This window comes from Siniperca chuatsi, linkage group LG24 (genome assembly GCF_020085105.1).
Source record: "Siniperca chuatsi isolate FFG_IHB_CAS linkage group LG24, ASM2008510v1, whole genome shotgun sequence".
Lineage (NCBI taxonomy): Eukaryota > Metazoa > Chordata > Actinopteri > Centrarchiformes > Sinipercidae > Siniperca > Siniperca chuatsi.
This window is the reverse complement of record NC_058065.1, coordinates 9,137,470-9,151,414: the sequence shown is the minus strand read 5'-3', so window position 1 is coordinate 9,151,414 and position 13,945 is coordinate 9,137,470. Positions and strand designations below refer to the sequence as shown.

Genomic DNA, 13,945 nt, shown 5'->3' with positions numbered 1-13,945 from the left:
TATGAAATTTTGGTACATGGTCCCCAGAGGATGAAGGTGGCGATCCTGTCTTTTCCTCTAGCGCCACAAGCAGGTCAAAATTTTAATTTATCAAGTGACTGTTGTCTGATCTTCCTCCCCATCTCCCATATTTGAACATAAAAATCACTTATTTTACATTGCCCGTCCAGTATTTTCTATTTATGGGTTTCTATTGTATTCTGTGGTCTCATTTTATGGATGTTTTTTATCCATCACTGATGGTGTAATTGGCACATTTTTGATTGGTCACTCTATTGTATAATTGCATCATTTTCTGGTTCTTTCTTAAAACTCAAATCAGCTGGGTCATACTATGTGTGCCGTCCCATTACTATACAATAACAAAAAAACAAAAGATCTCACCATAAATCTAATGATAATAATCTAATAAGATTTTTACACCACATAAAATACTAATAGTTACTTATTACCTCTTAGTTTTTGTTTAGCTACAGATGCTTCTGCACAGTAATGTTAACCAAAAACATCACTACAACAGCGCCACCGTGAGACGTTATCATGTTACTACAAATTCCCTAATGAGAATCCTGCCTTCTAAAACATTTCCCAGAAAAGCAACAGGAAAGTATAGATCTGATTTATTCCTCCAGGGTATAAAACTGAGGCAACTTAAGTTAATAAAACCTTTTATTGAAAGTGCTTTGGAATGTACACTTTAAGAAAAAAAGAAAAGGGGAAAAAAAGTTTGCATCCCATGTTCTTCCACTTTCTTTTTTTCTCTTCAATAAGCAGGATTAGATTCTTTTCTGTCTTTTTCTTTAAAAGAAAACTCAAAGAAACAAAGCAAATTTTTCGTCTTCAGAAACGTCTTCATTGGTGTATATATTACAACCTGCCAGAATACTATTTACAAATCATACAAAAAGAACAACAATAAAAAGCTGTATCTCATCTGTCCCCCGTTTCTGCAACTAGTCCAAACACATTGCCGTTCACTGACTTTGGAGCTCCAGCTCAACATAAGAGCCAAACAGAAAATCAACAGAGTCAATTGAGATTCGAGCGACAGTCAACCAGCTCAGCGTCAATCAACCCAGTGTCCCAGTTTACTGCGAGTCAACCAGAGGCCAAGTCCTTCTCAGCCAGGTGTTGACTGACAGAAGCTGGAAATGGATTCGTTGTCACCTAGATGTGAGTTGAAAACAGACTTTGAGTCGGCCTGTAGCCAACTAGTTTCCAACCTCAGAGACAAGCTGGTTCTACTGGACTCTGTACTTGTAAAACCAGCAGAGACCCCGAGTGAAGTTCCAGCCCAGAGAGACGGAGAGGACGTAGATGAGGCCGAGCAGAGCAAAGGGGTAGAGCAGCACCACTGTGTTCTTCAGGAAGGGCAGAGCTGTGTGGAAAACACAAGACAGATACATCAACGGATAGCAGATTCATAAAGTCACACTGAAATATATACTACATTCATACTCCTTTACAGGAAACAGTGTGCTTAACAGTAACTGCTTTACCACTAGATGGAAATAAACACTCCAAATAATAAAATGAACTGCCCCCCCGTATTATCAGGAAATACATCACAACGCCTTAATCTCAGTCATGTATGGCAGTAAACTGACTCCCTCTAGTGGTGTATTAATTAGTCTGCGTTGTTGTAATTACATGGTAGCAAAATCAGGAGAATTATTAGCCTGTGTTTAGCATCTTATTTCGTTATAGTCCCCTATAGCACCTCAAAATCCAAAAAATATACTGTTCATGTTAAGAAAGTTGATGCTGGTTCATTGGAGTTTTAAAATGTGTTCATTTTCAAAACTTCTAGAAAAGTATTCGTGGTTTCCCTCCTGGTTTTTTATTGTTTTCAGGTTACCAAAACTTCTGAATCTTTGATTTAACCTGGATTTCTTTTGAAGTATGACAATTTAGGGCGGCAACTAACAATTAATCCGTTGATTACTTTCTCAATTAAATCGATGAATTGTCTATAAAATGTCAGAAAATGGTAAAAAAAATGCCTTTAAAACAGACTGCTTTGTCCAATTAACCCCCCCAAATTATTAATTTACATCACATAAGACTAAGGAAACCAGCAAATCCTCACAACAGAGAAGCTGGAACTTGCAAATGTTTTTCTGCTCGAAAAATTATAATTAGTAAGTGATAATTGTTACACTGAAAAGGTGACCAGAAACTTCAATTTAAATATGAATGGGACTTACCGTTGTACCCTAAGAACGTGATGTAGAGATAATAACCGATGGCGATCAGCCATAAAGTGTTCCCAACAAAGTATCCCAGGAACCAGTCTGAGTTTATTACCACAACATCTGAAACACACAAAAGAAACTGATTTGATGTGATGATACAGAAGGCCGGTTGTAATCCTAACTTGGTTCATTCCTACGCCCGATGTTGATTTTGTTTTTATCCTAAAAACTTACTAGTTGAAGACACATATGATTACTATTAGTATCATTTTTTAGTTGATGTAGTAAAGAGTTTCATCAAATTTTTTTAGTCTTATTTTAGGTATTTTGCTTTTTATCAGGTCGTACTGTTTTATGAAATCTCAGTAACCTTTCATCAAGCAGTTCCCTCAGTTTTCTTCTGAAGAAATGTCCATAACGGTCTAAACTTGATGATCCATTTAATAATACACTGATATCAAGGAAGGCTGAAATCCTTCCTTCCACATGAGGGCAAATGACGTCGAAACAAAGTGAAAGACAATCTAAGTGATATCACTAGACACTGGTCTGTCTTTGGTTCATCACAGTGTGACAGATACACTTTGGTTGCAGTAGGACACAGTCTTTGGTGTGTACAGTCTCTACGGTTACAGGTGTTGTTTTTCGTCTATCGCCAGAGGGAATCTGCATTTAACATATAAAATGCACATTTAACTGCACTACAGACCATTTAATGCCTTGAATCTAATTTCAGACCCACACAGTCACAGTCTACTCACGGTTGATGAAGAAGAGCTGCAGGAAATGCAGAATGACTAGAAGCGGGTAGAAAGCATTGAGGTGAACATCAAATGCATAGCCCCACTCCACATCAAAGCTTCTGCTGGGATGTTTCAGCAGGTACTTGTTGGTGATAACCCTGTAACAGACAAATCAAATAATATTTCACATAAAGTCAAGGCTCCACCTTAGAGTCCAGTTTTAACATTGGCTGTACTACAGACAATTCAAGTCAAAGAAAAAACACAAAAACATGCCTCAATTACAGTAACTAGAGGAAAAGTCCTTCATTACTTCCATCTTATTCATATAATCAACTAGGCAAACCTACTCACCACATAAGGGTTGATATGAGCAGACCGACTGCTATACAGTCAACAATAACCACCCACAGCAGCAGCTTCAGAGTCTCCAGGACTCCCATATCCAGCACCAGACCAAAGCCTATTGTTGACACTGCAGAGGAATAGAGGGTGCCAGTTATCATAGCGAAAACATCAGGATTCGACTGGCACCATTCAGACCAATTCTAACGAACCAGACTGCACCAGTGTTTGTATAAAATTTATCAAACAGCCAAAGTAGGTAAGGAGTGCCAAGACCAAAGTGTGTTTATTGATATATTCTGTACAGATGACTTACCACATAGCCAGATGCTGAGCAGGACCAGGAAAGCAGGGTCGTCCCTGGCCCACTGGTCCTTGGTCTGTTTCCTGTAGTGGAAGTTGCGGTAGACTCTCTGTGGTGATGTAAACAAGTACAGCATCTGCCACACGGCAAATTCAAAGTCCATCTGTTTGAAATAAAGCAGCCGTCGCAGGTATTTATAGCGTTTGGCACCTGCCGTGTGACGTGCAGCATCCCTAGAAGCGAGGGCGTCGTTGTTGTGCGGTGAGGTGGTCGGCAACATGGTGCTGAATATCAGGTTAGAAGAGCATGAGAAAAGAGGGAGGTAAAGACAAGCGGGGAAAGAATGGAAGATGAAGTAGAAGAAAGACCGGTTGAATTGCTGTATATATCCTGAGGAAGTGCAGCACTCTAACCTTGAACAAAATGCAGATAAACCAATAAAACAAACCTAATAATTACACTGCATTATGCAATATTTTGGGCTTAGAAATGATCAATTTTAGCGCCTGATGCATCGTTCTCATTTTGAAATATAGTCTGTGTATAGTCGTAGAGTAAAGCTTTCAGACTTCTGCCGATTGTGGACACATCTCTTTCAGATGACGTGTAAACTTGATTTTAACAATTAATTTGCATTTTTGAGAACTTACTCTTCATACACTATCTATTCTGTTGCGGTCAGGCAGGGAGACAGCCTGATTTAGTGTTCCCTCTGCTTGCTGCATGTTATGTGATTAAGATTTCCTGTCTAAATGCATTCAAACACAAATTTCAATTAGATTTTTACATTTTACATTTTCAGTGCTCTTTTTGATGTTTTGCTTTATTCTGTCACTTATCTGGTACTCTGTAGATGAAGAGCAATCTAGTCTTCACAGTGAAAAACGTAAAACCATAGTAAGTGTTGTATTTATATCAAGCAGGACAGCACAACAACATGTTCCCATACTTTTCAAAACTTTCATGCAATTTGCAAACTTCACCCGATATGTTATGTATGATGTATTTTGGCTCTATAAATGTACTTGGACATTTAGGATTAAAGATTCTAGGATTACAGCGTCTATAGTGCCAGTATATAAAGTATTTAATAAAATTAAGAATAAACTCAAGAGTAAATGGAGTAACATTTTTGTGAGCTGACATACAGGCATATTACTTTTAACTAGACCATTCCTGCCCTACTAACACAGAGAGATTTTACTATCCTGCCAAACCAGTACTGTTGACTGCTGCTGCTGACAGGTTTACAAAAAGACATAAAGTCCTGTATCTCAAAATTCTATAATATAGCCTTCTACCCTGTTATATATATATATATATATATATATATATATATACACACATACATATGTCCTGTAGCATGCTATCACCGATCAGTCAAACATTGCTAACGTTGTTCGCAAACTGCTTAAAAAGAATGACAACTGAGAAACGGAGGATGCTACTGCAAACCTATGCTACATATTGACACAAACAATTAAAAATTATAGAAATGTATTCCTATATAACACAGTTAAATAGTTAACCTACTGCGCAATAGCAGTTTCACCCCCAACAAGCACTGATATATTTAATTCCGTTGTTAGTTGACGCTGTGTTTGCTAGCAGACACAGTTAGCTTGTTGCTAACTAGTTTAATAAGTCGAGAAGGCCTGGTCAGTCTTATTTGTAATAGATTTAGCGTAGACGCAAAGGTGGCCGTTTGTTATTAGCTACACAACTAAACTTCTTTACTCGGAATAATATTCACCTATTTTTGCTGTACTCCTTCACAGGAGAAAGCACCAACTCTTGCTCGTTTCTGTAGCTGTTTGTAGTGTTGCTTCCGGAACTGTAGCGAAAATGAACACGTAGCTACTTCCGGTTTCAGCAGGTTCATCATGGGATCGGACGTGAAAGCCAGAATCTCCAGCAGTGATGTAAACCCGTCTTTGGTGTAAACTAATAACAAAAAACTAAAGTAAAAAAGAAAGAAGTGACCATAGATTGTATAAAACAGTAACATGTGACACAGGGTGAACATGTTGCTTTTATTGTGAAATCTGGGACCTCATCTCAAACGGAAGTAGGACACCATGCTATTTCCGCTAAAAACGCCATATAGCTATTTGACTGGTAGTATAATTCAGATCACCGCTGTTCTGGTCAAGAAGGCCAAATAGCGAAAGGTAAGAATCAGAAACGTATTATACACGTCTAAATTTTTAAAACTATATGCTATTTAATTGCAAAACCAGAGTAAAATTTTGTGTTTGACCTTATACCTCCAGTAACCCTCTTACAACATCGCAATGCCCGTGTCCTTGAGTAGTACTCTTAGCTAACGCTGTTAGCCTGCACGCAAGGAGTCCTCATTGGAAGGTTCATGCTACTTATTAGCTGTAAATTGTATATAATCGTGCTTAACATTTTGTTATGTCAGTATGTTTCGGAAATTTTGCTTTTGTTCTCTGTGCATTACCGAATTGAAACCTTAACTACGTGGTTGAGTGACAATATCACTTGTTATTGTTGACAGTGACAGCTTTTCATTTCGCTAGCACTAGCTATTGTGGCTGTGGTTATGTACATTGTCACTGCACAAACTTATTCAATACAACAACACAACAGCCCTGCGATAAATCCAGTGTCTTTGAAAGATAGATGGTCATTCAACTCTGTATTCATTTTTGAGCCTGTCCAGTAAGGTTATCTGAAAATTAAACTCTAATGAATGTGCCCAATATGAATTTTTTGATATGGGGGCAGGGTTATTTATTTTGTCAGAAAACTGAAGACCTCTAAACCCTAAAATATATAAAAATTAGTTTGCTTGGCTGAAAAGCAGGATTAATACAACCTTTAACAGTAAATATTAATGTTCAAAACCTGCAGCTAAGCATTGCATGAAATCTGAGCAGTATAAGATAATGTTGATTGTATAATTGTTAGTGCTATGATTATTAGCCCTAATCAAACAAAGGCTGTGCTTTATTTTGCATACTTCTCTTGTAGTGGAAGAATTTGACTTTGTTGAATCTTATAGTTTTGTAGCAAAGCAAAAACCTTGATGTACAAACACTGTATAATCTCTGCAGTACAAAGATTATGACAGCTTGACTGAAAAATCTGGCAACTACGGTTTCTTACTTATCAACAAACAGACACCATTTTGAACACACTCTTACTAATTGTGGGTAGAATAAAACAATTGGTCAATTTTAGTTGATCAACAGAATTAATCTGCAAGAATATAAATCGTCGATTTAATCATAATATCAGAATATGGTTAGCGCATATGTTGGCTGCTTCCTCTCTGTTTTCCTCTCACAGCGTCATGTTGCGACTGCCGACCGTCGGCCGAGCACTAGCTGGAGCCGCCAAGGGCAGCCTGGCTCCCTCCAACGCTGGTAAGGTGTGTGTGTGTGTGTGTGTGTGTGTGTGTGTGTGTGTGTGTGTGTGTCATGGTCAAGGTAACCAACAACATTTATTCTCCTCACTCTAATTCAGCAGTTTCTTTCTTTGTCTACTTGTAGTTTTGGAGTACATTTTTAAATTCATGCTTTGATTGTATTTTTTTTTTTTTCTGACAATTTTCTTTATTGTATTTCATTTCTTATTTTGAACTCTGGTGTGTTTCAGTATATTAGGCAATTTTTCCTAGTTTATATAATTTTCAGAAGCATCCCATGAATACTTTCCTTGTAATTTGGGTTCAGTGTATTTCAATAATTTTTGGGTAGTAGATTACACATTTACACCATTCAAGATACATGGTTTAAAGATATATCTGACCTATGCTACATTCCCCCTCGCGTCCATTTTTGTCTTGCTTTTAGGGAAACAGAATATGTTTCTAGATTAATTTTATTGCTCAAGTTTCATTTAATTTAAGTAAATTTGATCTTTGTGTATTCACTTTCAGTGCGTACTCCAGTGCGTGCTGCCAGCAACATGGTGGAAGTGTTTGTGGATGGGAAACCATTGGAGGTGGAGCCTGGAACTACTGTGCTGCAGGTCAGAAACATCAGATTATTTTACTGCAAACTAATACAGATGTTTCATATATTGTATACTGTATTTTTTGTGTCTATGTAGTTACCAATAGACACGATTTAATGGTATTTGTATTGTCCTGACAATGATTTAGTCCATTAATGTGGACACAGTGAAAGATGATGGATCTGAACCTGTATTTTGCATTCTTGTCTGCCGAATTTGATCTTTTTAGAATTTCCCACCTCATCTTGAATTGCTAGATAATCAGTGGTCATTTTTATTAATTACTCTAATAATAGTGTTATTTATCTGACACTCAAACAATCAACATTATTAATGTCTTTTTGTTGTTAGGATAAAAAACAGAATTAACCTTGATCCTCACTCGAAGAGTAAAAGCTTACTAACATGTTTTGAAGAGTTAACTTTAACTCTTGTGTCATGCACGGACTGCAGAAAACAGTTTGACATGCTCACATATTTCCTGACCTTAATTGTGTCATCCTTAACAGTTTTTGTAGTTGTGTGTGTGTGTGTGTGTGTGATTTTTAATATCCTCTTTCTAATATCAAATACTCTAAACTTTAGTTGTTTTGTCTGATTGTTTCCATTCCCCATCAGGCCTGTGAGAAGGCAGGAATCCAGATCCCCAGGTTCTGTTACCATGAGCGCCTCTCAGTAGCGGGAAACTGTCGTATGTGTCTGGTGGAGATTGAGAAAGCTCCGAAGGTAAAAAAGTGCATCTGATTGTCTGTTGGCAGATTATTTTAGTAGCCACTAGGCTGAAAGAGCATTAAACTGAACAAACAACAATGAGATTTGAGCAGAGACCTTTGCATAGAAATTGCTGTAAATGCTTGAAGTACTACTTTGTAATGTGTGTGTGTGCGCGCGCGCTGTCATGCGTTCCTCAGCCAGTAGCAGCCTGTGCGATGCCCGTCATGAAGGGGTGGAACATCCTCACCAATTCAGAGAAGACGCGCAAAGCCAGGTACAAATTTAAATATTCAAATATGAGTCAAATTTCAGGCAAACTTTTAAAATGTTAATAAACTATTGTAAACAGGCTTGATGAACGTGTGTATGTGTGTGTCTCGTCAGAGAGGGAGTGATGGAGTTCCTGTTGGCCAACCACCCACTGGACTGTCCCATCTGTGATCAGGGAGGAGAGTGTGACCTGCAGGTAACCCAACTAGTATATGGAGGTTAAAGGGTAATTTCTATGAAATTTAGAAAATGCATTCTTTCCCCTTTTTAGTTTTTGTGTCATTTTTAACACTCTGCCTGCTGTGTTCCCAGGATCAGTCCATGCAGTTTGGTTCAGACCGTAGTCGTTTCTCAGAAGGAAAGAGAGCAGTGGAGGACAAAAACATCGGGCCACTCATCAAAACCATCATGACCCGCTGCATCCAGTGCACACGCTGCGTCCGGTAAGTGTGTCATAAACATATATCTCAGGAATAATGTGATTATCTGCTGATGCCATTTCAAGTGTTGAAATATAAAAAGAGATCCTCTAACCGCATATTTGTGCGTTCCTGTCTGTGCTTTTTATAGTTTTGCCAGTGAGATCGCTGGTGTTGAAGACCTGGGAACGACAGGAAGAGGAAACAACCTGCAGATCGGGACGTACGTGGAGAAGATGTTCATGTCGGAGCTGTCAGGCAATGTTATCGATGTCTGTCCTGTGGGAGCGCTCACCTCCAAACCCTACGCTTTCACCTCACGACCATGGGAGACTAGGTGGGGAAAAGAGTTTGATACCTCAGTTAAGCTAATGCACAAAGTGCTATCACCATACAAAACCAGAGCAGGCGGTTAATGCTGTTTATATTTAAAGATAGTTGCTTTTTTTGAACTGCCTGAAGCGTTTTGTTTTAGCAGTTTATAGCATTTGACTGACTCTGTCGCGCTGTTTTCTTTAAGTTCATCTTCTGCTGTCTTTGCAGGAAAACCGAGTCGATTGATGTGTTGGATGCTGTGGGCAGTAACATCGTGGTGAGCACAAGAGGCGGTGAGGTGATGAGGGTGCTGCCCAGGCTGAACGAAGACGTCAATGAAGAATGGATCTCTGACAAGACCAGGTAAAATACAAACATAGCTGAACCAGAAAAATTGGGTTTAGGTGTCACAGGCTGCCTGTTGTACTCGATATGTTTCAGGTTGAATTGAAGAAGTGAAAAATCCGTCTCACTAGACAAGTAGTCTTTAAAATTAATGTTTGATGTTGTTAGGAACATCAGATTTTATTTAATCCACTTAAAGAAATATATATGTTGCTATGTACCTTGACTTAAGAGAACAAAAATGTGTGTCCTCAGGTTTGCATATGATGGTCTGAAGAGGCAGAGGTTGACCCAACCAATGGTGAAGGACGATTCAGGTCAGCTGACCCCGACCACCTGGGAGGACGCTCTCACTCGTGTTGCTGGAGCAGTAAGTGTGTGTTTGCTTCTTTACTGGATCTGTTTATTTCTCTTTCTATAGTTATTGTATGTTGATAGGAGACAGGTGATATTTATGCAGCCAAGTGTGTCTGTCCATTACTAGAGGTAATTTGTGACAGCTGAGGCTTTCCCTGGGGCATTTTAGTTATCATATTTGTGTGTGTGTGTAGCTGCAGAGCGTGCAGGGCAGTGAGGTAGCAGTCATCGCAGGAGGGATGGCTGATGCTGAAGCTTTGGTCTCCCTCAAAGACCTCCTCAATAGACTCAACTCAGAAAACCTCTGCACTGAGGAGCTCTTCCCTATGGCGGGGGCAGGGTAAGACTGTGTGTGTTGTTGTGATGGTTTTAAACAGTGCAGTGTGTCCCCAGCTTTATCAGCTGACACCGTTTTTTCTATTCCCGCTCTGCAGCACTGACCTGCGCTCCAACTACCTGTTGAACTCTCGCATCGCCGGCATCGAGGACTGCGACCTGCTGCTGCTCGTAGGAACCAACCCTCGCTACGAAGCCCCGCTCTTCAATGCCCGAATCCGCAAGAGGTAAACTCATACATCACACTTTGCAATTATTATTTAGTTTCTCCTTCTGGAAACTTCTCTATGCTAGAAGTTCTCTATGCTATCTTAAAGCAACAGTTTGACATTTTGTGAATATGCTTATTCACAGTTAGGGGAGAAGATTGATTTGTCTGTTAAATATGAAGCTGCAGCCAGCAGCCAGTTAGCTTACCTTAGAGTCAAGACCAGAAATAGCTACTGTAGTTCCAAAAAGGTAACAAAAGTACTTGAAAAAGTTCACTATTATTTTTATTATTGTAACGATTAAACAAAATCGAACATGTTAATTAGTAAACATTAGAGGTGCTGGAAGGTTGATTTTTGTTAACGCTGGACAGACCCAAGCTAGCTGTTTTCCCCTGTTTCCAGTCTTTATGCTAAGCTAAGCTAACCAGCTGTTGGCTCCAGCTACAGATAAACCGTAGAGACATGAGTGGTAAACAAATTAGTTGACATTTTGGTAAATACCCTTTTCCTTTTTAATGTTGAATAATGAGGAAAACAAAACAGTGACTGATAATGGGATATAGTTATTGGATACTTGAATTTCACTGATTATTTACATTACAAGTTGTTCTTTATTAACATTGAAAGTGAAATGTTGGTACCGAACTCTCACACTCTTTTTACTTGTGCTGTTGTCATTTGTTTTTTTTATTTTATTTGAGTTTGTCTTGTATATGTAACTTGCCTCCCTCTCTTTCTCTCTTGCTCCTCCTCCTCTTCCTCTGTCAGTTGGCTCCATAATGAGCTGCGTGTTGCCATGGTGGGTCACAATGTTGATCTGAGTTACACATACGACCATCTGGGAGAGGAGACTTCAGTACTGAAGGAGCTGGCTAACGGCACACACACCTTCTGCCAGGTAATGGACATACGTAGTCTGACTCGGAGGATATTTGGAGGGAACTTTGGTGCTGATTTATTAACTGATGTGACTTTGCTTTTTTGGCACCTCTTGGATGAATTTCTGGCAACTTCTACTTAAAATTTTCCTTTCCTTTCCCTGTCTGCAGGTCCTGTCAGCTGCTAAGCGTCCGGTAGTGGTTGTGGGCAGCAGCGCCCTGCAGAGAGAAGATGGAGCTGCCATTTTGAGCGCCGTCTCCACCATCGCTCAGAATGCCAGAACCAGCAGTGGAGTGGAAGAGGGGTGGAAAGTCCTCAACGTCCTGCACAGGTACAACTTGGCAATGCTCATGAGTATGGACTCTGTTAGTGAGGTTAAAGTAGGTGCTTCCTGCTCATAATTTGTGTGTGTGTGTGAGAGCAGAGTGGCCAGTCAGGTGGCTGCGTTGGACCTAGGCTACAAGGCTGGTGTGGACGCCATCAGGAACAATCCACCCAAAGTCCTGTTGCTGCTAGGAGCTGATGCCGGCTGCATCACCAGAGCCGACCTGCCTAAAGACAGCCTCATCATCTACCAGGGTACGTACACACACACACACACACACACACACACATACACATTCAGTGGTAACCATGAGAGTGAAAGTAAAAAAACAATGTTACTCATTTCTGAAAATATATATTTTTTTTTAAAAACCTCCAGGTCACCATGGTGACGTAGGAGCACCAATGGCAGACATCGTGCTACCTAGTGCTGCATACACAGAGAAAAACGGCACCTATGTCAACACTGAAGGCAGGAGCCAACACACCCGGCTGGCTGTCACCGCTCCTGGATTGGCCAGAGAGGACTGGAAGATCATCAGGGCCTTATCTGAAGTAAGCAGAAAGTCACTAACACAGCACACGCTGATGTTCGTAGTAGTTAACATTTAATTTGACCAAAAGCACAGTCATTAAAAGTAACGTCTTTGTGTGTTTTGCAGCTGGCTGGTGTGACGCTGCCCTACGACTCTCTGGAAGAGGTCCGATCCAGACTAGCCGAGGTCTCTCCTAATCTGGTCCGTTATGACGATGTAGAGGAGGCAAACTACTTCAAACAGGCTAACGAACTTGCCAAGGTACACACACACACACAGCCATAGAGTCAGAATTTGTAGTCATACAGACCATAATGCCGCCACATTTAATTTCTGTATCTTTCATGTTTATTTGCAGTATCATCCTAAGGGGGTTTGCAGTCTATGTTCAGTTAATAGACAAATGATAGACAGTAAAGCAGTGAAGCATGAGATGAGACTTCAACATACATCCATCCATTATCTGAGAAGTCAAAAGTTAAAATCCACATCGAAACACGTTTTCTACAGTTGTGGTTCTTTGTAGATATGTTGATGCTGGAGCTTCAATCTATCTGTGTTTCATCACTTTGTTCTTTGCAGGCTGTGAACCAGGACCTCATAGCAGCTCCTCTGGTACCACCTCAACTTACAGCAAAGGACTTCTACATGACCGGTAAGTGTGTGTGTTTTTGTTTTTTTGTTTTTTTTTAAATAGGGCAAAAATAACAAAATATAAAAATGTAAAATAATCTTCCTATACCCCCTCCCTTTGTGCTCAGACTCTATCAGCAGGGCCTCCCAGACAATGGCCAAATGCGTCAAAGCCGTGACAGAAGGAGCGGCCGCTATCGATGAGCCGTCAGTTTGCTGAATACCCAATAACACCCACACACAGTACAACAATAAACTCTCTCCCCTGCTGAAGCGACACACACTTCTCCAAACAAACTCAGCGTCGCTCCTTAATTTTAAAGTTGTCCTTGATACTTGTTGTATACAGTTAAATCGTTTTCACTCCTGAGAACGATCTTTGTTGAATAAATCTGAGAAACTTATGAAAATATGAATAAAATCTTACGAATGTCTTTACTCCAGTTTCAGAGGTTGTCATTTATTGCATTTTTAGTTATCATTCCTTCACCAATTTTGCCGATGTACTTAGGCTTCAAGACTTAAAAAGAAAACATTTGTTTTGTGAATCATCCTTTGTTTTTAACTTTACTGAACAAATCATAAAGCAAAAAGCTAATTACTAGTACCTTGCTTTCACCTTAAAGAAAACTACATTATTACGCTACTATTACTGGAGTGAGTTCAGTGCTAGTGATGTTGGTTCTGTTGCATCATGGCCAGCAGGTCAAAAAGAAAACTTAAAAACAGGAGAGTGACACCAACAGTCATATATCTGTCTGCTTTGCAAAACAAAATACTTTAATAAAATGTACTTGAGAGGCAGAGCAGTTGATACCAACCTGTTCATTAAGGTTGCATGCCAAATTCAAGTTGTAATAGTAGTGAAGTATAACTTCTTTTTTTGTATCTTTAACTTCTGCCCCTTCAACAGAAAACTTGAACTCAAACATTAAATCGTCAGGTTTTTGAACTTTCCAGTGAGCATTTGTCGAATGCTCCAATGAAATATTGTCAAGTCTGGCTTACTGCACAGGCCTGCTGTCATGCAGAAG

At 39.6% G+C, this 13,945-nt stretch overlaps 2 protein-coding genes across 3 annotated transcripts; one reads left to right on the top strand and one right to left on the bottom strand.

The window, feature by feature from the left end:
• Positions 1–651: 651 nt before the first annotated feature.
• On the bottom strand, positions 652–5,487 carry unc50 (unc-50 homolog (C. elegans)). 2 transcript variants are annotated; one of them, XM_044187395.1, is made up of 6 exons: positions 5,341–5,487; positions 3,600–3,871; positions 3,293–3,413; positions 2,957–3,096; positions 2,208–2,315; positions 652–1,378 (listed from the first exon to the last, which is right to left on the bottom strand). In XM_044187395.1, the coding sequence occupies exons 2-6, from the start codon at positions 3,865–3,867 to the stop codon at positions 1,242–1,244; spliced, it is 774 nt and encodes a 257-aa protein (XP_044043330.1). In that variant the 5' UTR covers positions 3,868–3,871; positions 5,341–5,487; the 3' UTR covers positions 652–1,241. The 2 variants fall into 2 exon arrangements, with proteins under 2 accessions (XP_044043330.1, XP_044043331.1); XM_044187396.1 differs by having other exon boundaries at positions 3,600–3,750; positions 5,341–5,446.
• A 133-nt stretch (positions 5,488–5,620) lies between these two features.
• Positions 5,621–13,349, top strand: LOC122871870 (NADH-ubiquinone oxidoreductase 75 kDa subunit, mitochondrial-like). The gene is made up of 19 exons (XM_044187390.1): positions 5,621–5,758; positions 6,903–6,979; positions 7,495–7,586; positions 8,190–8,297; positions 8,483–8,559; positions 8,670–8,751; positions 8,868–8,998; positions 9,126–9,311; positions 9,518–9,652; positions 9,890–10,004; positions 10,186–10,331; positions 10,426–10,554; positions 11,308–11,437; positions 11,589–11,749; positions 11,843–11,997; positions 12,122–12,297; positions 12,405–12,539; positions 12,861–12,933; positions 13,040–13,349. The coding sequence occupies exons 2-19, from the start codon at positions 6,907–6,909 to the stop codon at positions 13,129–13,131; spliced, it is 2,196 nt and encodes a 731-aa protein (XP_044043325.1). The 5' UTR covers positions 5,621–5,758; positions 6,903–6,906; the 3' UTR covers positions 13,132–13,349.
• The last annotated feature ends 596 nt before the right edge of the window (positions 13,350–13,945 follow it).

Excerpts from the sequence above, each read along its gene's own strand:
- unc50 (XM_044187395.1), bottom strand. The coding sequence starts at position 3,867 with ATGTTGCCGACCACCTCACCGCACAACAACGACGCCCTCGCTTCTAGG. Across the intron at positions 3,414-3,599 it reads GCTCAGCATCTGGCTATGTG|TGTCAACAATAGGCTTTGGT; the intron begins GTAAGTCATCTG and ends ATTCCTCTGCAG. Across the intron at positions 1,379-2,207 it reads CACGTTCTTAGGGTACAACG|CTCTGCCCTTCCTGAAGAAC; the intron begins GTAAGTCCCATT and ends TTTTCCACACAG.
- LOC122871870 (XM_044187390.1), top strand. The coding sequence starts at position 6,907 with ATGTTGCGACTGCCGACCGTCGGCCGAGCACTAGCTGGAGCCGCCAAG. Across the intron at positions 7,587-8,189 it reads CTGGAACTACTGTGCTGCAG|GCCTGTGAGAAGGCAGGAAT; the intron begins GTCAGAAACATC and ends ATTCCCCATCAG. Across the intron at positions 10,332-10,425 it reads TTCCCTATGGCGGGGGCAGG|CACTGACCTGCGCTCCAACT; the intron begins GTAAGACTGTGT and ends CCCGCTCTGCAG.